This window comes from Nicotiana tomentosiformis, chromosome 5 (genome assembly GCF_000390325.3).
Source record: "Nicotiana tomentosiformis chromosome 5, ASM39032v3, whole genome shotgun sequence".
NCBI lineage: Eukaryota > Viridiplantae > Streptophyta > Magnoliopsida > Solanales > Solanaceae > Nicotiana > Nicotiana tomentosiformis.
In genome coordinates, this window is record NC_090816.1 from 7,381,753 (window position 1) to 7,404,950 (window position 23,198).

At 35.9% G+C, this 23,198-nt stretch overlaps 2 protein-coding genes across 2 annotated transcripts; both read right to left on the minus strand.

Moving 5' to 3' along the window:
• Positions 1 to 2,391: 2,391 nt before the first annotated feature.
• Positions 2,392 to 4,773, minus strand: LOC138891883 (uncharacterized). The gene is made up of 3 exons (XM_070175565.1): positions 3,803 to 4,773; positions 3,530 to 3,719; positions 2,392 to 2,913 (listed from the first exon to the last, which is right to left on the minus strand). Exons 1-3 carry the CDS (start codon positions 4,771 to 4,773, stop codon positions 2,392 to 2,394), a joined length of 1,683 nt encoding a protein of 560 aa, XP_070031666.1.
• Positions 4,774 to 4,938: 165 nt separating this feature from the next.
• LOC104117248 (uncharacterized) lies at positions 4,939 to 6,958 on the minus strand. The gene is made up of 2 exons (XM_070175566.1): positions 5,713 to 6,958; positions 4,939 to 5,147 (listed from the first exon to the last, which is right to left on the minus strand). Exons 1-2 carry the CDS (start codon positions 6,956 to 6,958, stop codon positions 4,939 to 4,941), a joined length of 1,455 nt encoding a protein of 484 aa, XP_070031667.1.
• Positions 6,959 to 23,198: the final 16,240 nt, after the last annotated feature.

Sequence of the window (23,198 nt, forward strand, 5' to 3'; positions counted from 1 at the left end):
GGTACAACTGCCCGTGGCAAACTGCGGCCATTCGCTTTTCATCAATCATAGTTAATTTTTCCAATCGAGCCTTGATCCATTCATCATCCTCGATCTCGGCTTCAACAATGATTTAAAGAGAGGGAATTTCAACTTCTACAGGTATTACGGCTTCAGTGCCATAAACCAATAAGTAAGGCGTAGCCCCAACTGATGTGCGCACGGTTGTGCGATATCCCAATAATGCGAAAGGCAGCTTTTCATGCCACTGTCTAGAACTTTGAATCATTTTCTTGAGGATCTTCTTGATATTCTTGTTTGCAGCTTCAACAACGCCATTAGCTTTGGGCCGATAAGGGGTAGAATTACGATGCGTAATCTTAAATTGTTCGCATACCTCCCTCATCAAGTGGCTGTTCAGATTTGTAGCATTATCTGTAATGATAGTTTTAGGAATACCAAAACGACAAATAATGTTGGAATGCATGAAGTCCACCACCGCTTTCTTGGTGACGGCTTTGAAAGTGACTGCTTCAACCCACTTTGTGAAATAATCAATGGCAACCAAGATGAATCTGTGCCCATTTGAAGCTTTCGGCTCGATTGGCCCAATGACATCCATACCCCAAGCAACGAACGACCAAGGTGCTGACATAGGATGTAACTCTGAAGGCGGTGCATGAATCCGGTCACCATGTATCTGACACTGATGACACTTCCGGACAAAACTAAAGCAATCCTTTTCCATGGTCATCCAGTAATAACCTGCCCGAAGGATTTTCTTTGCAAGGACATATCCGTTCATGTGATACTCCCGAATGCACTTCGTTCATGATCTTTTCAGCTTCTAGGGTATCTACACACCTCAAGAGATTCAGATCTGGAATTCTTTTGTACAAGATTTCTCCGCTCAAGAAGAGACCGCTGGCAAGCCTTCTAATGGTTCTCTTTTGGTCTCCACTAGCCTATTCGGGATATTTCTTTATTTTCATAAACCTTTTGATATCATGATACCATGGCTGAACATCTGGTTCTATTTCAATTGTATTACAATAACCATGCCTCTCTCGAATTTGGATGTCTAGCGGGTCAATATGGACATTGCCCGGATAGGGCAACATTGAGGCCAAAGTAGCTAATGCATCAGCTAACTCGTTGTGGAATCGAGGAATATACCTGAACTCGACGGACTTGAATCGTTTGCTAAGATCTTCCACATGTTGCCTATATGGGACAAGCTTGATATCTCGAGTTTCCCATTTACCTTGGGCTTGCCGAATGATCAAATCTGAATCTCCCATGATTAACAATTCTTCCACATCCAGATCAACTGCCATATTCATGCCCATAATGCAGGCTTCATACTCAGTGGTGTTTTTGGTACAAAAGAACCGAAGTCGGGCTGTGGCCGGGTAGTGCTGACCGGTGGGTGAAACCAAAATTGCCCCAATCCCGACACCTTTTGCATTTACAGCTCCATCAAAGAATATTTTCCAAGAATTGGTGTCTTCTGGAATTACTTCAACTGAATTTACTTCCTCGTCCGGAAAGTGAGTACTTAGGGGTTGGTATTCATCATCAATCGGGTTCTCAGCTAGATGATCCGCCAAGGCTTGAGCTTTCATCGTTGTACGGGTGACATAGACAATGTCGAACTCAGTGAGCAGGATTTGCCATTTTGCTAACCTTCCCGTGGGCATTGGTTTCTGGAATATGTACTTCAGAGGATCCATTCTAGTTATGTGATATGTGGTGTAGGCCAAAAGATAATGTCTGAGCTTCTGGGCGACCCAAGTTAGGGCGCAACAAGTTCTTTCCAACAAAGTATACTTGGCTTCATAAATGGTAAACTTCTTGCTCAAGTAGTATATGGCCTTCTCTCTCTTCCCGGTCACATCATGTTGCCCCAGGACACAGCCAAAGGAATTTTCCAAGACTGTCAGATACAAGAACAAAGGTCTTCCTGGCTCGGGTGGAACCAACACTGGCGGATTTGACAGATATTCTTTGATCTTATCAAAAGCCTCTTGACATTCATCTGTCCATTTGATCACTGCATCTTTCTTCAGCAACTTAAATATGGGCTCACACGTGGTAGTAAGCTGAGCAATGAACCTGCTGATATAATTCAATCTCCCTAGTAGACTCATGACCTCTTTCTTAGTTCTCGAAGGTGGCAAATCCCGAATAGACTTTATCTTTGTCGGATCTAACTCAATACCCCTCTGGCTGACTATAAACCCCAGAAGTTTTCCAGATGGAACTCCGAATGCACATTTGGCTGGATTCAATTTCAAATCATACCTGCGCAGACGCTCAAAGAACTTTCTTAGATCTTGCACATGGCCTTCTTGTGTTCTGGATTTAATGATCATATCATCCACATACACCTCAATTTTTCGGTGCATCATGTCATGGAAGATGACAGTCATGGTTCTCATGTAATAATGTCGCTATATTTTTCAAACCGAATGGCATAACTCTGTAACAATAAGTGCCCCATGGCGTGGTGAAAGCCGTCTTTTCTGCATCGTACTCATCCATCAGAACCTGGTGATACCCACCATAACAATCCACGAAAGACTGTATCTCATGTTTGGCACAGTTGTCAATAAGAATATGAATGTTTGGCAGTGGAAAGTTGTCCTTGGGACTTGCTTTGTTCAAATCCCGATAATCAACACACACTCGGGTTTTCCCATCTTTCTTTGGCACTAGGACCACATTAGCCAACCACGTGGTGTATCGGACCACCCGAATCACACCAGCTTTTAATTGTTTAGAGACTTCTTCTTTGATCTTATCACTGATTTCCGTTTTAAACTTTCTTTGCTTTTGTTGTACGGGTGGGTAACCGGGATAAGTTGGCAATTTATGTACTACCAAATCAACGCCCCAACCTGGCATATCATCATAGGACCATGCAAACACATCCTTGAATTCAAACAAAAGTTGGATCAATACATCCCTAGTTCTTTCATCGGCGTGAATGCTTATCATGGTTTCTCGGACCTCTTCTAGACTGCCCAAATTAACTGGCTCGGTTTCATTTAAGTTTGGCTTAGGCTTATTCTCAAATTGTTTCAATTCTCGATTTATTTCCTTAAAAGCCTCATCTTCATCATATTCTGGATCTTGATTCATTATTTCACAGTTAGACATCATTTTAGGATCTGGGCATGAAGTCCGCAAGCATGTCATATTATTTAAGTCTGCATTATTAGAACTGAAAAGGAAAAGATAAGAAAAATAGCAAAATTAGAATAAAGAAAAAGGAAACATCCATTGATGATGAAATATTGATTTCATTTCATTGAATTGAAGATAAGAGGGTTTACATCGAAATCAAAAGACAATAAAATAAAAACATTCGAGTTACACCCTGAAATAACTCGTAATGTAGAAAAGATGGCAAGACTGGACTACCGGGATTCCCGCCTGACAGGGAATGGGGTAGCTTTCCAATTCTGAAGCTTGGCATTTGGCCCCATGTATAACACTTCAGCAGTGCTCGTTCCTTCCCCCCAGCTGGACCATGTGGGACTCATACCATGGCTTCACAAATGTCCTCAATCTTTTCAGCCATGAAGGTCTCTTCTTCTTCTTCTTCTTCTTCTTCTACATATTTGGGATCAATAAATGACTTGGTGAGATACAGAACGGGCTGAGGCAGGACCCACCCATTTTTCCTGCGCTCATCAGCCCATTTTCTATCGGCCTCTGTAGCTCGGAAACCTACGCTGAAGAACTTCTCATTGGCGGTTAACGTAAGGGGTCTATGATGCCTTGTAGATATACCCCGAGCCCCTTTTCGGGCTTGTACCCATGTTTAATCATTTCAGTGGCGACCATGACCGAGGCATTAGATAAGCAAGGTTGAGGGAACGGGGCCCCTTCTTCGCATTGATCAGCGATCACAATTTCGAAGGCTTGGTAGACAATGTGCTCACTTCCTTCTCTAGCTTCGAGACATGGGACTGAAGGGTCCCTGTAAAAGAACTGTTCATCCTCCCCGTAGACAACAATTTCTTGATTTTCATGTTCAAATTTGACCATTTGATGAAGAGTGGAGGGCACAACTCCTGCAGTGTGAATCCATGGTCTTCCTAGGAAAAAATTATATGAAGTATCCATGTCCAGAACCTGGAAAGTTACCTCAAAATCCACAGGGCCAATGGTCAAAATCAAATCAATTTCCCCTATTGTGTCTCGTTTGACACCATCAAAAGTGCGCACACATACATTGTTTGGTCGGATTCTTTCTGTTCTAATTTTCATCCTCTGGAGCGTTGAGAGAGGGCAAATATCGACCCCAGACCCACCATCTAGCATGACTCTCTTCATATAATAACCTTCGCATTTGACAGTCAAGTGAAGGGCTTTGTTGTGGGCGGCTCCCTCTTGGGGCAAATCATCACGGCTGAAGGAAATCTTATTAACTTCAAAGAATTGTTTAGCCATTCTTTCCAGTTGTTCAACTGAAATTTCAACCGGGACATATGCCTCGTTCAATGTTTTGAGGAGTACCTTCTGATGTTCATTTGAGCTAATAAAAAGAGATAAAAGTGAAACCTGGGAAGGAGTCTTCCTGAGCTGGTCAATTATTGCATATTCCGAAGTCTTTATTTTTCGGAAAAACTCTTCTGCTTCCTCAGAACTCATAGGCTTCTTAGGCGGAAACCGTTTATCCTTGCTCAGTTTTAACATCTTTTGCTCTTCTGGGTTGTGGTACTTTCTAGGTTGGTTCATTTCGTTCACCTCTCCCATAATCTCTTCCCCCTTGTAAGTAACCATTGTTTTGCTATAATTCCAGGGGACTGCAGTGGGATCTCTCATAGGGCTATGTGGTGCGCGGCTAATAACCACAGGCTCATTCAGCCTTGGTGAAATTACCGGCCCCCACGCCACATAAGTCCCTTTTGGCACATTCAACTTTGGCACATTTAGCGTGACTTTCCTCTACTCAAATCTTTTGGGAGTGTTCAACATGTGTTGTTCTTTCCTTGGGGCCCTAGGAACATAGAGAACTGCATCCTTAACTGGTGCTTCCCCAATATTTGTTTCTGCAACTTGAGGAGTTAGAGTGATTTTCTTCTCATTTCTGGCTTGTTTCAACGCCGCTTTAGGTCTTGTCTCTGAATCGACAATGGCGATGATAGCTTTCAAAGCTGGATAAAACTCTTTATCATCACAAATCATTCCAATGACCGGCCCGTTGTTGTGAGTCGGTAATGGATTGTTAGTCACATTGGGGACTTCCTCGTCCCTCAGCACCACTCATTTTTGTAACAATCCTCCGTATTATGACCCTCTGCCCCTGAATGATAGGCACACCTAGTACTGGGCTGGTATGATGGAGATTCCGAATTTTGCCGGTTTGGAGGCACAAGTTGCAATAGACCCATCTGGACTAATTTTGGAAACAAGCTAAAGTAGGACTCACCAATAGGGGTGAAGTCGTTTCTCCTAGGATGCTCACGGGGGTGTGTATTATGTTGGTAATTGTTTTGTGGGGGAGGGGGTTATATGGAGCTTGGTAAGGATGGTTATTTCTGGGAGGTGGAGCTCGGTTTTGGTTGTAGTGTTGTTGTGGCCATGCATAAGGTTGGACATTCATTACCGCATAAGGAGGCGGTGCCACGGCATATGCTGCATCTTGATGGGGGTAGTAGTGTTGTGGGGTTCTGGAAGGCAGGTAAGAATGATCGCGGGATCGATGGGGGCCTTTCAAACCTGAAGTCATCAAGGCTCCTTCTTCCCTCTTTTTTTGATTTGCTAAACCTCCAAAGCCGTTCTGGATGGCTTGGGAGGTGGCTCTCAAAGCAGATTGACTTATGATTCGGCCAGTTTTCAAGCCATTTTCTACCATTTCTCCGATTTTTATGGCCTCTGCAAAAGGTTTGCCCATTGCAGATATCATGTTTTGAAAGTAATCGGCCTCTTGGGCCTGCAAGAAAACATTGACCATTTCTGCCTCATCCATAGGCAGTTTCACTCTGGATGCTTGCTCACGCCACTTGATAGCATATTCACGGAAGCTTTCTGTGATTTTCTTCTTGGAATTGGTCAGAGAATTCCTATCTGGAGCTATATCAATATTGTATTGAAATTGCCTGACGAAATCTCGGGCCAAGTCATCCCATATATGCCAATGGAAGATGTCCTGATTTATGTACCATTCTGACGCAATTCCCGTTAAGCTCTCCCCGAAATAGGCCATCAAAAGTTCTTCTTTTCCACCTCCCCCTCTCAACTGATTGCAATATCTTTCCAAATGAGCGATCGGGTCTCCGTGCCCGTCATATTTTTCGAATTTTAGCATTTTAAAACCAACAGGCAAATGAACATGAGGAAACATACATAGATCGGAGTTGGAGACACTCTTTTGGCCACTCAGGCCTTTCATGTTCTTTAAACCTTTTTTGAGGCTTTTCATCTTTCGAACCATCTCTTCTTGCTCGGGGTTTCTCATAGCTCTTTCCTGCTCCATAGGAGACTCAAACTGTGGGTGTTGAGGGTAAGAGTTTGGGGTAACATGAGCGTTGTCTAGCTGAAATTGCGGGATTTGAAAAGTGAAAGCTGAAGGATCAAAGCATGGCCTGGGAGCTGTTGGTTGTGCCGTAGTAGAGACTGGTGGTGCGGTGAATAATGTAGAAGGTACCCCTGAAAATGGTTCCTGGGGGCGAACCTCAGAAGGCATACCGGTGAAATTGTCCGATATAGTGGGGTACCCAAACGGGATGAATGGGTTTGTTACGGGGATGGGGACATTAGAGATTCCACTCGTCCTGGGAAGCAGTTCAGGAAATCCGGGGATTATACTGGGCGGTTCTTTGCCATTAGACCAAGCGTCCCACATTTCTAACATGAGGACGCGTAGCCTCCTATTTTCCTCAGTGGTTGCAGACTCTGACTGTGGAATAGCCGATACAGGACTATCCTCAGGCTCAATAATTGGTAGATGACTTTCAGAGGCCATATGAACACTGCCTTTAGATCTCGTGAAGTAAGGATGGGAAGCCAGATTACCACAAAACCAACCACCTTAACAGGACCTTTGATATTTGCACACACAACAACCTGGTTAGTTTGAGATATTTAACAGATAAGGAATCGCATATTGGGGGTGCAATGCACTTAAACAATTAAATGTTTCTAAATGTCTTTGCAACGGCTGTATGTTTTATCCCGGCTTTACTATCTCTTTTCTCAAATTTTGAATCCTTATTTCTTTTTCCTTCCCTTATTGCTGTTTTTGCTCTTTTATTTTTCACTTTTTTTCCTTTTTTCTTCACTCAATTTTCCTTCTTTTTCTCTCTTTTTCTTTATTTTTCACTCAGATTTTCTATAGCTACGATCGAATCCGATGGGGATTGCCTACGTATCATGACGCCGCATGAATCATATCATTACGTAGTTCAGGAAATAAATGCAGAATAAAAGAAAAGAAAATTTTGGTTTTTTGGTTTTTTTTTTCAACATTTCATTAAATAAAATCTTTTTGGGTTTTTCTATTACAAAGATTTTGGAAATACTGATGATTAAACATACATACTCCAAAAAAAAAAAAAAAAGACTCGAAAAGGTAAAAAATACAGACTCAAAGCCAATAATAATAAATAAATAAATAAATCAGGAATACATAAGAGCCTCTAATACTACTCCGGGGCCCCGTGGTACATCAGTCGGTCTTGACGTGGGCCTGCGTGCAATCTCTTCTTGAAGGTACTCTAAATCACCCATCACATGACGGACAAAAGTCATCACAGAAGTAAAGAATATGGACCTGGTCATATCTTCGCATTCATGGCATTTCATTACAACGTAATCAATGATTTCTTTAATCCTCATTCTAATGACACCCTTTTCTTGGAGCAAGCGTCCAATTTGCTGAGACCGGGCCTCCAATACTTGTGTGGCCATATGGTTTTGGTCTTGCAATTGTTGTATGACTTCTTCCAATCGGGAAATCGATGTATAGCAATTCTCTCTTTCAGCTTTGAAATCCTTTGTCTGTTGGACCATTTTATTTTCGAGATTAGTCAGCTTTTCCCTTAAGATCGCGACCCCTCTATCATACTTTTGCTTTAAATACTGAACACACCTTGCCCGTTCTTCTGCATTATTCGCCAATTTTGCCCGAGCTTTTGCCAATTCATCCTCGGCCTTTATCAAATCAAACCCATAATCATGAACTTTTCGTCTCAAATTGCTTATGAGTCTTTCATTTTTTTCGCTCTTTACCGGGTTTTCAGCAACTATTTTCATTTTCTGAATTTGAGCTCGGAGGGCTTCATTTTCTCGGGCCAACCTTTTCTTTTCTCCTTCATCCTCAGCAGCCTACAAACTACTGTTAAATTTGAGGTTTTTGATTTGATCCTCTAGCTTGCTTATGGTGGTCCCGTATTCCTTTTCTTTAGCTAACCAAACCCATTGTTCTCGCGCTCCATCGGTGAATTGTTGGACATGGGGTCTTTTGACGGGCTGTTCTGTCTCTTGATCGACTCGAACTCTCTTACCATACCAGGCTGTGTAGTTAGATTCTACTTCACCCGAGGAACAATCTCGTACTTGAGTCTGTGGCTCCAGAAACCTACATTGGTGCCAAATCTGGCGAACCTTTTCTTCTGGGAATGCGGCTTTTGGGCATAGTTCAATAACCTGTGGACTCAAATCTTCATCATAAGGGATTGTTTGGTATCTTCCTAATTGGCGTAGGACTCGATGCGGAGCATATGGCTGAATACTCCGAAGTCCTATCAATAAAAGAAAGCACACTCCGGCGTCATATAAATAACCTCGTTGACCGTGAGCCAACTAAAAGTCCACTCAATTCGGTTTGCGGTCAAAAAACCCAAATACGCGAACCAAGCCTCAGTACCCTCCGGTAACTCATGACCGTTTACCCGGTTTCCGTATTCTTCAATGCAATCGAGTCCAGTCAGACCGTAGTTCATGTACCTCGGGCGATGGCAAAGATGTTCTACCAGCCACATTTGCAAAAGCAAGTTGCAACCCTCAAAGAACTTTGTCCCAACTCGACAGGCAGTTAGAGCTCGATAGATTTCTGCGAGAATCATCGGTATAAGAGTGCCGTTGGCCTTTTTCACCCAAAAGTCAGCCATTCCTGTAAGTCCTAGCTCTATATGTCTGTCGAGCTGGGACAAAGTTCTTTGAGGGTTGCAACTTGCTTTTGCAAATGTGGCTGGTGGAACACCTTGGGCATATCAGAGTGCCTAAAAAGGCAACTACGAAGGCTAAACCTCTGCGTGCTTCCCATTTATTTTTATTTCCCTGATGACTCAAACCATTGTCCGGAGCCTCAAATCCTCGGGGATCCCCATACCGGCTGTATAAGAAGTGGAATGTGCAAAATTCTTTGGCCAAATTTCCATCTTTAACCTGCCGGCTATTGCTCAGAAGGTCCAAAAACTTATGAGGAGTTACAGGTCTTGGTGCTACTGGATATTGGTGCATGAGATTCCCGTCAAGACCAACATAACCTGCCATCTCTTCTAGCAAAGGGGTCAACTCAAAATCAGAGAAGTGGAAAACATTGTGCGTCGGGTCCCAAAACAGTATCAAAGCTTCAATTATATCAACCCTTGGTTTAATTTTCAGAAGCCCGATGAGCCCACCTAAAGCCTTTGTCACATAAAACTTGCTGACCTCACCCAGGTCATTCCATCACATGTGGAGTCCCAGTGGAATCTCATCTACGACCCGAAAAGGTACATTCTCAACGGTGCTCATTCTGCACACAAATTGAGGACAAAAATCAAAATCGACACATTTTTCAAAAACACAAAGTGGTTAATTTTAAAACTCCAAATCAGTAAATTTCGTAACTTTTTTTTTTTTGCAAATACGGCCCTTTCAGCACTTGAGGAAAGTTTTTAGGGTTGTTTCTGCCAACTGAGGTTGGTTATAGGAGAAAAGACTGACTTGGGTTTACATTGTGGCTATTCTTGTGAAAACAGCTTTTCGGCGCTCCAGGAGAATGATTTAAGGCTATTTTGACAAGAACGACCTCGGGCGATGATCATGTTTCAAAAGGTTCTTATTTTGGTTAGTTTTGAAAAAATATGGTCGGACCTGATAAGGGTTGCCTACGTATCTCACATTCGGTGAGAATCAGACCCGCGTAGTTCGGTAGGTTTTGGAGCAATAGGAAAACACGACTTATTTTGAAAATGACTTTTTTTTTTCAGAGTTTCAGTATTTTTCAAATACCTGGATTTTCAAAACCGGGTAAATTTTTTTTTTTTTTTTTTTTATACCTCACTCTTTGTTTTTTCTTGGATCCATTTCCCTATTCTAGAAGCCGGTCAACATGCAAGCCGAAACAAACATATGCACAAATAGCACGTAAAATGCATCAAGATGATCCAATATATTGGGTACACCTGTCCTAGACGGACCCAACCTCTATGTTGAGTCCCCAAAGTCAAATGCACGTGATGCAAATAAACGTTCCTACTAGGGATCCGGCATGAGGCTATGTTATTCTAGGTTTAGATCCTAGGTGTGTTGTTCTAAACCTGGCTTACCCGAGCAGACAACTCGAGCCGGGGAGAGGGGGGGCAGCGTACCGGGCATACAGAAGTTTCACCTGCTTTGCAACTTGTCCGAACCTAGTTCTAAAAATTAGGGTATGACTCTAATAGAAAAGAAGCCACGCGAAGCGCACGCTTCCCAAAAGATTTAGAAGACTCAGAGAGAATAGGGTTTCGTAACAGTTTATATACAGTTCAAGCAATATCAAAGCGGTAAAAAGCGACATTTAGCACATTAGGCTCAAACACGAAAAAATCAGATAATAAATAAAAGCCAAGTATAACAGCTATTCTAAGCTCGAATTTTGAACCCTGAACCAGAGATTCTGGGTTCTTATTCCCCAGCAGAGTCGCTAGAGCTGTCACACCTCCTTTTTTCCGAGGGGGTAAGGGATATGGGAGTTTTTCCAATTTAAGTGACATTATTCGAAATTGGATTATTTATTTAATTCAGAGTCGCCACTTTGAATAAGTTATGGTGTCCCAAGTCACCGATTTATTTTAAAATTCCAAATCAAGAAAATTGACTCTATTTATGGTCCACGAACATAGAAGACCGGGTAAGGAATTCTGTTAAGCCGAGAGAAGGTGTGAGGCACTCCCGAGTTCCGTGGTTTTAGCACGGTCGCTCAACTATTAATGATTGGCCTAATTATCTGATTTAATACATGCTTAAAACATATTGTGCATTTTTAACTTTTAACCGCTTTTAATTATTTATGAAACTTATTTGAACAAGTCGCGATGTTGCACACTCATTTTGTTTTTGTATATATTGCGAATCGCGTCACGTGAAATGCGCCCGCGATTTACAACATGCTTATTTTTATTATTATTCGAAGTTGAAGTCAAGTCGCGTGAAACGCGCACTTGAATTGGGGTTTACGTATCATGACTATGCCACGGGAACCGTACCCATAGTCATGATAATTTATTATTAATCGCGCCTAAATCAAGCTACGATGTTCGAATATTATTCAATTACTATTTTTTTTTGACATTATTGTAAGGTCATGAGGGATGTATATTGTTATGGAGGAAATGAAGTAAATTAATTACGAAAAAAAGTTGGCTAGCTTGTGAATGTTTATTTGTTTTTGGTCATGTGCAACAATTAGCCCATAAATACGTTAGGGAATTCCAATTAAAGTCTTACACCAATCATGCCCCAACCTAATCTCTTATAATTTTACTGCTAACCAATATTTGAAACTAGACTAAATTTATGGTTGGAATAGATAAATACAGGCAGGACCAATTTAGTCACTAAGATAGGAGATCAAAATGAAACTAAACAACAACAACAACAACAACATCCCAGTAAAATCCCACTAATGGGGTCTGGGGAGGGTAGTGTGTACGCAGACCTTACTCCTATCCCCTCTACCCCGACGGGGTAGAAAGGCTGTTTCCGAAAGACTCTCGGCTCAAAAAGAAACAAAAACACAAAAGGACAAAAAGGAGACAATATTAGTATTACAACAACAATCATGATAAATAGAAACACCATGAAATCCAGAAGAAGGATGCAAAGCAAAGGGAGACAATATTAGTAAATATTAGTATCACCACGACAATCATAAGAACAATAGGAACATCATGAAATCTAGAAGAAAGATGCAAAGAAAAAGTGATAGCTAGTAAATAAGACATGCATTGAAAAGCGAAATATTAATCCACAACATTGCCACTAGTTTCATTTTCGTGCCTTACTTCGTACCATTGTGGGTAGCTAGTAAATAAGACATGCATCAAAATGAAACTAAAGCATGTTAAAAATGGAAAGTCATTACTTCATTGAATAAACAAGAAAAGTAACAAATTAATACATATTTATCGATAAAATTAACCATATGAACTATTAAAAAGGAAAATAAATTAATCGTAACAAATACTCAACGTGAGAAAAAATTAATCTTAACACACTCAGATGCGAACTCGATCATATCATACTCAAAGTTAAATTAAAACAGAGTGACCCAAAATATTAATGAGAAAAACAAAATAGAAAGAGAAGTGAACCTTTGTATTGATGATTGTGGATTTAAATTACAATCACTCAATGATCGGATAGCTCTCAACTGGACCCTTCGGACCACGGAAAACTCGAGCGGCAAATCTCAACTTGCAACCTCAATCGACCTTGCAAAACAGACGATTTAGTGGCTATTTTTGGAGCTTTTTTTTGGGGGGAGGGGGGGAAGGGGGTTAATGATGGCTCAAAAATGGTCAATGGCTGGTGGTTTTGGGGTGGTGAAGCTGCTGGATTTTTCGAAAGAAAGTCGAAGAAAGAATGAAACGAGTAGAAATTTCCTTATCCTAGAAGAAGAAAAATAAAATTTTCTCAATTCCTTCCTCCCTATTTTTTCTTTCTCCCTATCCTTTTTTCATCACATTTCTCTTCTATTTATAGAAAAAATTTTCGAGATTTTTATTTTTTAATTTTTAATTTATTTTTTTATTTTTAATTTAAAAGAATTTCTACTTCCCATTTTTCTTATTTTTTTTAAAAAACAATTCCCCACTTTCCTTTACTTTTATTTTTTAATTTCTTATTTTTTTTACTTTTAATATATTTAAAATCTCACTTTTTTTACTTTTTTTTTATTTCCCACTTATTTTACTTTTCTTTTTTTATTTTCCACTTACTTTTACTTTTAAAAAAAAAAAAATCAGATACCCTTACTTTTTTTTTTAATTCCAACTTTATTTTACTTTTTATTTTTTAAATTTCCACATTCTTTTACTTTTATTTTTTTAATTTTTCACTTTCTTTTACTCTTTTTATTAAACAATTTTTACCTACTTTTACTTTTACTTTTTAATTTTATATTTCTACTTTTCCTATTTTTTAATTCCCATCAGAAATTTGTTTTAAAAAATAAAAATAAAAATAATAAAAATAATTAATTTTTATTTATTTTCGATTTTTAATTTATTTTATTTAAAAATAAAAATAATACTAATAGTAATAATTTACCTTTTAAATTATTAATAATTTTTTCTATATATATATATATATATATGTATAAGTGTAACAAAGATAAAAAAAATATATATATTAAATTCTGAAAATATTTACATAGTAGAAGATAAAAATTCAAATATAGTCAAAAATTAGGTGCTCACTATCATGAATTTCATTTTAATGAAAATAAATATGAAAATTTCATAACCAAGAGGGAGGAACTGATGGCTAATCCATCTAACGACTTGCAGTGAGCCCCCCATTGTTTCTTTGAAGACACATATTAGGAAAGACAAAAATTGTAGAAATTATACAATAACTAGTTAATTTGCCGAAGCGCGGTCTTTAAGATTGATTACATATAATTTTATCGATATCCTCATATTTTTATCAAATAATATCATATATGTATGGGATTGTTACCCAAATAGCCGGCCATATTTAATGTTTACTTTATCTAATCGGTATACATAGATTATACATATATTATACATGAATTATATATATATATATATATATATATATATATATATATATATATATATATTATACATTCGCCGATTATTTTAAGTTTAAGAAATTAGGTGGGCATCCATTTTGGTTAAATCTTCTATGTGTATCTCAAGAGCATTCAAGGAATTATCAGGGAGATAGTAGCCATTAAACAATCTTATCTTTTGTATATTCTGCAACTGCAACATTATTATTGTACCTTACTTATCTAATTAACTGAGATCTGTATTGGATAAGCCTTAGTAAAACCCTCCCTATCAACTACCAAGAAACTTTTCACTGCAAATAAAAATTAAACGTAACTTTTAGTTTTATATATAGATGGGATATAATTTTGTATTTTATGATATTACATTAATTTTAAAAATACTATTTATAAAAAAAAATCTATTAACATGTGTTTTGGTACTGATTGCATGAAAAGTTGGAGATAAGTTTATATTAAGAAACGAATTGACCAATGATTTATCTCAAAGACAAAGTGAAACGTAAAAACAATTATATACTTAAACAACTCGTATAAACAGTAAAAGGCAAATATAATTTTTTTCCTCAGATTTTCAATAACAAAGTTAAAAGTTCCTTTCTCAACTCTCACCCTAAATAATACCCCAAACATGGCAAGCAAGTACCTAGACAATTTGTAACATTAAAATACAAAACTGAAAATAGTGTGCATCACCAAGTTAATTTCTTTTGTCGTTTCCATGCATATCCTATGTATTGGCGCCAGCACATTTAATAATTTTCATAGAAATCATATTCTCAGATATAAAAGATAATTCTACATACTGATAAATCATATACTTAGCATTTTAATTAGAATTAGATTTTAGGTAACTGCATATTTTCCTGATTTTCTTTTTAAAAGGAAATAAAAGAGAAGGGATTTTTAAGAAAAAAATTTCACTTACATATATTATAATTAATGAGGAGAAAGTGAGAGGTTAATACATGACTTTTTTAAGTACAATTATATCTTAGAGGCATGTAAAGAGATAATTTTTTTATTAGATAGTAAAACACTGGCTTTGCTAAAATTTCTCCTATTCAAATAAAAGAAATATGAAATAAAAGTAAAGAAACTAATAACGAAAATAAAACAAAAGAAATATGTGAAAATTGCGGCGTATTCTTTTTTCTATTCCTTCTCGTCATGCCCTTTTTAGCCTTCATCTTTGTCTTTTCTTTAACTTTCTATTCATTAGTTTCCCTCTCATATTCTCCATTCCAAGGAGAACAGAGTACTTCACTTCAGAATACTTGCTCAATTATTTGTATCCTATCAGCAAAAAAAAAAAAAATTTAAAAAAAATTGTCTTACAAATAATAGGCAATTTAAAGAAGAAAATCAAAACATAACTTTCAAAAAGAAAGATAATTATCACAATACTTCAAAAAGAACCAAAAGTTACAAAGTAAACTAAATACTTTATTTTATTTTGTCATACATATAATACATAATCCAATCATACGAATAAAATGAAAAATAATTTACTACTTACTTCATAAAAATTACAAGTAGAAATGACGTAGAAAATAATTTCTATTATACAAGAAACAAGCATGCCGATGGCTCAACAAAGAAGAACTTGCGTCTGCTCTGTGACTTTTAGCTATAATATTTTTTACTGACTAAAAGAAATAAGAAGTGTTGCCAAAATATCCAATGAAGGGCGTATTTAAATGTTTAAAATTTATCCCTTTTATACAATGAGCTATTATTGGTTAGTAGTTAGCAGACTTCCAACAAAGTTTAACTCATAAGTAATTAATTTGAGTCTAAACGAAAATACAGACTTGCGACAATCAAAAGTTCATAGAAAATAAAGCGAAAGAGAACACACGATAAAATAAATAGAGAAGAAAAAGATACAACTTGAGACCTTAATCTTAAAAAAATAGAAGGAAATAGGAATGCAAAATCAATGTATAATTTTTCGAGTTCTTGTCGACACCCCCTCCCGCAATATCGATCATTATTAAAGAGCCTTCATCCTCAAGCCAAACTAAAACATGAATCGAATGCTGCAGTAAATATGACAGCATTACTATTTTAGATAAAGAACAAAAAAAGGTAGTCTTGGGTAGGGGTCTCATGAAACAAAGTTATGAATTTATATAAGAAAAAATAGATGAATACCATAAGGTACTTTAATTTTTAGATTAAATATTTAGGGGTTATGAATATGAAAACGACAAAGGGCCAAATATACCCCTCTTCTTTCAAAAATGGTCTAAGAATATCCCTCGTTATACTATTGGGTTATTTATACCCCTGCAGTCATACTTTGGGTTCAAATATACCCCTCATTTAAATGGAGGGGCACGTGTCATCGTCATGTTGGTCAATTCTAAATATCTCTTAATTAATTAAAAAGACCCATTACCTATACACGATTTTTATTTTGTTGTAAAAACTGAAATTATTTTTACTAAAAACTGAAAAAATAATTTTTTTTTTCCAGTTTTTACAAAAACATTGTCTTAGAAAAAACTGAAAAATATTTTCTAAAATAATATTTTTGTAAAAACTGAAAAGAAAAGTTGCAAATCAATTTTCTAAAGCTTTTGTGTAAAAACTGAAAAAAACTGAAATAATTTCTACTAAAAACTGAAAAAATATTGCTTTTTTAAAGCAATATTTGTTTTTTCAGTTTTTACAAAAATATTGCTTTAGAAAATTTCTTTTTAGTTTTTTTTTCTTCAGTTTTTACAAAAAACAATTTTAGAAAATATTTTTCAGCTTTTTTTTAATCAGTTTTTTTGTAAAAACAATCATTTTTTTTTTCAGTTTTTAGTAAAAAAATATTTCAGTTTTTTTCCAGTTTTACAAAAAAATTGCTTTAGAAAATTGGTTTTCAGCTTTTTATTTTTAGTTTTTACAAAAATATTATTTTTAGAAAATATTTTTTAGTTTTTTCTAAGGAAGGTTTTTTGTAAAAACTGAAAAAAAAAATATTTTCCTTTTTTTTTCAGTTTTTAGTAAAAATAATATCAGTTTTTTCCAGTTTTTACAAAAAATAAAATTTATTTTTCGTGTATGGGTAATGGGTCTTTTTAATTAATTAAGAGATATTTAGAATTGACCAACAAGACGATGACACGTGTCCATCCGTTTAAATTAATGGTATATTTAAACCCAAAGTATGACTGCAGTGGTATAGATAACTCAATAGTATAACGAGGGATATTTTTAGACGATTTTCGAAAATAGAGGGGTATATTTAGCCCTTTGCCGATATGAAAAATATGGGAGTTATGGATATTATTAAGAGTAGAAGTTAAGGTAGTATTAGTTATGAAAATAAAATTTTAAATTTTAAAATAAATAAAGGACAACAAAGATAAATGAAAATGGTATTCAAGCGCTAAAGCTGAGTGAGCTTTGTTCTAGAAAATTACTACATGGGTTCTTTTTTACTCATTTACTCCATTGTGTTAAATAGATTAAATGAGAGAAATGAAGGGGAAGATTAAAAAAATGAGATAAATTATCATAAACTTACACATTAAACATTTGGAGGTTATGAATATGAAAGGGATTGGAGTTATTGAGACTATTAAAAGTATATGTTATGAAGATAAAGAGTTGTGAGTTATGAAAATAATTTTTTTATTTTTAATATAAAATAAATAGAAAGGATGATGAAAAATCCCCCCAAAAGGAAAAAAAAGATAAATATGTTTCTTGGCTTAAGAGATATGCCACCTCACTTTTCTATTGCTCTCTTTTATATATAGAATATATAGATGTATGACCATCTCATATAAAAGTTTAATTTATTAAGCAGCACATTTCGAAAGGATTTTATTTATAATTTTATTAACAAACATTTAATTGTCTTTTGCAGAAAGTATATGATGAGGTATGAAATGAAATATAAATTACTTTACTTACTACCATTATTTTTAAAATAATTACAATCGTTGCATAAGCTTACATTTTTATGGTTGAACTATCACATTCTTCCTCAACATTTTATTTTTTTAAAGGCCATAACCTCTAAATAAAGAGACGTGAGCTTTTGGATGTGGACTTTTTAAAATAGGAGAAATGAAAAAATGTAAGAAAATAGTTAAAAGATAGAGATAAAAGATAAATAGTATTTTTATGCTATGGAACTGACATATCACCAATTATATTCCCAGTATACCCAGCACTATAAAATATGCAAGGATGTAGAGAACACTTCCTCAACATTTCTCTTCCGAGAAAGAAAAAATGACTATGTCCATGAGTCAGATATGAGAGAAACAGATTCAACATTAATAAATTAAACATGTATACGGTATTACTTTTTTGATCATCATCTCAAATGCATCATAATTCACTCTAAAAAATATCTAAATAAACTATCACCTACGAAACTTAACAATTACACTAAACAAAATATAATTAACCAAAAAACTTTGGTGAAAAAGCAAAGCAGCCTCACAATTTTAGAAAAATATTTGAGAGAATTAGAGAAAATATAAAAGAGGGTGAAAATATTGGCAGCGTATTTCCATTCTTCACGTGTAGGAGGAAACTAAATAGTAAAGGATAATTTTACCTTTAAATGTGGTAGTTGAAAAGTCAAAAGATTTGGGTATAAAATTTTGAAACCATGCGTTTCTCTTTCCTAATTATTACTGTGAAACTGCAATTAAATTTTGTTTTCAAAACTGCCTGACTTTTCATTTCTTAACCGTACAGAGTTATGTGGGGTGTGACTTTGAGTTTTTAACTATTAAAATAGGAGAAAACCTCAAAAAAAAAAAAGTAGGAAAAAGATAAATCTAATTCGAGACATGCCACGTCAACTTTTTCATTCCCACAATTATATATATATATATATATATATATATATATATATATATATATATATATATATATATAGATTTGTCATCTCGATGTCAAAATTTATGTTGCTTTATTTATTTATTTATTAAATACTCTTTTTACTCTTTTTTTAAAAAAATTACTTTCTTGTCTTCTTTTTGGTTTTTCTTTTTCTTTATCATCTCCCCTCCTTTAATTTTCATATAAAAGGAAATAAATGAAAAGAGCTTACGGTAGTGTATATATTCCATGAGGAATATCATTACAAAAATGTATATTCTTTGTTTTGGTAATATATTAAAATGTATATTCAGTATATAAAACATAAGTTATTGTCTTTAGAAGGAAAATATAAGTTTTTTTTGTATATTCAATAAACAAAAATGTTTATTCTTACCTGAGGTACATAGGCTTGCTTGTGGAACTAATCTTATTTATGCCCATAGAAGCAAATTACTTCCACATCTAATTTAATTTACATGGAATTCAATTTCCAAGATTAGCAATTTCACATTTTAGAAAAGTTGAAAAACAAAAGTACATAAGACATGTAATTGTTTTCACGTTTGCTTTTCGCTGATTGAAAATTCTAAATAGTTATCCCAAACAACCAAATCGGGATTCGGGAGTCACTCCATGGAGCGAATAGTTGCAATGTTATATAAGTATAAAGAATCTTCATTTAAGCACGTAAAGTTCTTTGATTAATTTTGATGAAATAACATAAATTATATATGCAGTTTTATAACCACAAATTTAACTTGAAATATACACTGAGAGAAGTATTTCATTATTTCAGTAATATCTTTTCTCAGGACTACAAAGCTAATTGTATTCTTGAGAAGAATCACGTATATAAAACTTACAAATATTGTTTTACATGAAAGAAAATATCGTAAATTCAGAGCATGTAGTACTGCAATGAGGTAATAAAAGCAGTATAGTTTTCCCACATCGAGATCCTCAACCAACAAATTTGAAGACTTATTATGAATAACTACTACCAATGATCTTTTGTTTTGCATCAATGAGCAGAAGTGATTTGGTCACCGGATTGATTTTGCACAGCAGTGGACCTATATAATGAATAAAAGCTAATTCTTAGGGGATTTATGTTGAGGTTTTAATTTTTAAGATGAAATAGTCTTAAAATGAGGGTGAATGGGAAATGGAAGGAAAAAATAAAATTTTTGAGTAAAATTTTAAGTTTTCTCCTCTTGACAATGAGACATTGTCCCATATTGGAAGAGGAAGAGATTTTTGGTGGGTATATATATAATTGCTCTTCTTGTAGCTCTTAAAGAGTTAAGAAGAAAGCAAGCCTCGCGCCGCCGTCGTCGTCGTCGCTCGACTCGGATTCGGATTCGGATTCGGATTTATCAAATGATTGATTGATTAATTTTTTGGACCAAATTTATTTTGAATGTGCTTGCTCCACAAACAAGCTAATGCTTGCTCCACCATGGAGGGTGGACGTTTGGTCTTCTTCAACACTGGCTGCTATATATATGTGCAGCAGATGTTGAAGAAAGACACTCAACAACACAACACACAAGACACAAACTGAAAATCGCTCAACAGATTTGGCTATACATTGCACTCCTTCCTCTCAGCATTTCCATACGATTTTCTGAGTTTCTACTCCCTCGTTCTGCATTATTTTTAACTTCAAATAAAGCAACTGTAAGTGTGATTTGCTACCGAACTTTGTGTTCGCTGAAACACTGGGGTTTGAAGTACCGCTACACCAGTGTGTGATTCGTTCTATCCTGAGAGGAAATAATCCATAACTTTGGGTACTAGGAGGGGATTAAATTCCTTAAGGAAACACTGTGAATTCAGTGGGCTCGAATTAATTACTGTTTCATTACGTTAACTTATATTTTGCAGAATTATTATTTATAAATACAACAATATTGGCGGGACTAACAATCTTAAGGAATTTAATATTTATTTCTGTATTTGTGTTATTCTTATTATTCTGCAAACTAAAACCTTTGTGGTTTTGTGTACTCCCGTTTTGGAGAGTAAAGCCTTCGTGGCGTTTTGTTGGAGATTAAAATCTACGTGATTTTTTACTCCAGTTTGAAAACGTTTATTAAACGTTTGTTTGTGTCATTCTTTTACAGAAAAAATGACGACTGAAAGCGAAAATCAAGCTGTTCCGATGGTGACTGCCAACGCATCGACAAGCCGAACACCGGCGTTGGCACCGGTAGAAAAACCCAGAAAATTTTTCGGGATTGATTTCAAGCACTGGCAGCAGAAGATGTTCTTCTACTTAACTACGTTATGTCTACAGAAGTTCATCAAGAAAGATGTTCCTGATCTGCCAGATAAAACACCAGAGAATGAACGCTTTCTCGTGATTGAAGCGTGGAAGCATTCTGATTTTTTATGCAAGAATTATAATCTTAGCGGACTGGATGATAATCTGTATAATGTATACAGTAGCGTGGAGACGTCAAAAGAATTATGGAATGCGCTTGAAAAGAAATATAAAACTGAAGATGCCGGGATGAAGAAATTCGTTGCCGCAAAATTTTTGGACTACAAAATGGTAGATAGCAAGTCTGTTATTACCCAAGTCTAGGAATTGCAAGTGATTATTCATGATCTACTTGCTGAAGGTCTTGTCATCAACGAAGCATTCCAAGTAGCAGCAATGATTGAGAAGTTGCCTCCGTTGTGGAAGGACTTCAAAAATTATTTGAAACACAAACGAAAGGAAATGTCCCTTGAAGATCTCATTGTTCAGTTGAGAATCGAAGAGGACAATAAAGCTGCTGAAAGGAGAGGCCGTAGAAATTCAACAATAATGGGAGCAAATATTGTTGAAGCTAACAAAAAGAGGAAGAAGGCTTCTGGTCCGAAATACAACCCAAGCAAGAAGCAATTCAGTGGAAACTGCTACAACTGTGGAAAAACCGGACACAAATCTACGGAGTGTCGTGCTCCGAAGAAAGACAAGAAAAGGGGTCAAGCAAACATGGTAGTAAAGCATGATGATGTTGATAACTTGTGTGCCATGCTTTCTGAATGTAACTTGGTGGGAAATCCTAAACTGTGGTAGTTTGATTCAGGAGCCACTCGCCATGTTTGTGCAGTTAGAGAAGCTTTTGCTACTTATGCTCCTGCTGGACCCGGAGAGACAGTTTATATGGGAAATGCTTCAACAGCAAAAGTTGAAGGATATGGGAAGGTATTTCTAAAAATGACTTCTGGCAAGGTCATGACTTTGAACAATGTCCTTCATGTTCCCGAAATGAGAAAGAATTTAGTCTCTACTGGACTTCTTGTTAAGCACGGTTTTAAGTGCGTTTTTGTATCCAACAAGGTTGTAATTAGTAAGAATGAAATATTTGTGGGAAAAGGTTACCTCACCGAGGGCCTTTTCAACCTAAATGTAATGGTTGTTGAAAATAATAATAATATTTCAGCTTCTTCTTACTTACTTGAGTCAAATGATTTATGGCATGTACGTTTGGGTCATGTCAATTATAAAACCTTGCGAAAAATGATTAACTTGGAAGTACTGCCCAAGTTTGAATGCGAAAAATCAAAATGTCAAACATGTGTGGAATCTAAGTATGTTAAACATCCTTATAAGTCAGTTGAAAGGAATTCAAATCCTTTAGACTTAATTCACACAGATATTTGTGACATGAAGTCAATACCATCTCGCGGTGGAAAGAAGTATTTCATAACTTTTATTGACGATGGTACTCGATATTGCTATGTTTACTTACTGAATAGTAAAGATGAAGCAATAGACGCATTCAGGCAATACAAAAATGAAGTTGAAACGCAACTTAACAAGAAAGTAAAAATGATAAGAAGTGATAGGGGTGGTGAATATGAATCTCCTTTTGAAGAAATATGTTTAGAATATGGAATTATTCATCAAACAACAGCCCCTTACACGCCCCAATCTAATGGGATTGCGGAAAGAAAGAATCGCACATTAAAGGAGATGATGAATGCGTTGTTGATAAGTTCTGGTTTGCCACAGAACTTGTGGGGGGAAGCTATTCTTACGGCTAATCGAATATTAAATCGAGTGCCCCATAGCAAAACACAATCCATTCCATATGAAAAATGGAAAGGAAGGAAGCCCAACTTGAATTATTTTAAAGTGTGGGGATGTTTGGCAAAAGTGCAAGTTCCTAAACCCAAAAGGGTAAAGATAGGACCGAAAACCGTTGATTGTGTTTTCATAGGATATGCGACAAATAGTAAAGCATATAGATTTCTGGTTCATAAATCAGAAAATCCCGACATTCATAATAATACGATTATAGAATCAGATTATGCTGAGTTCTTTGAAAATATATATCCGTATAAAAAGGAATGTGAG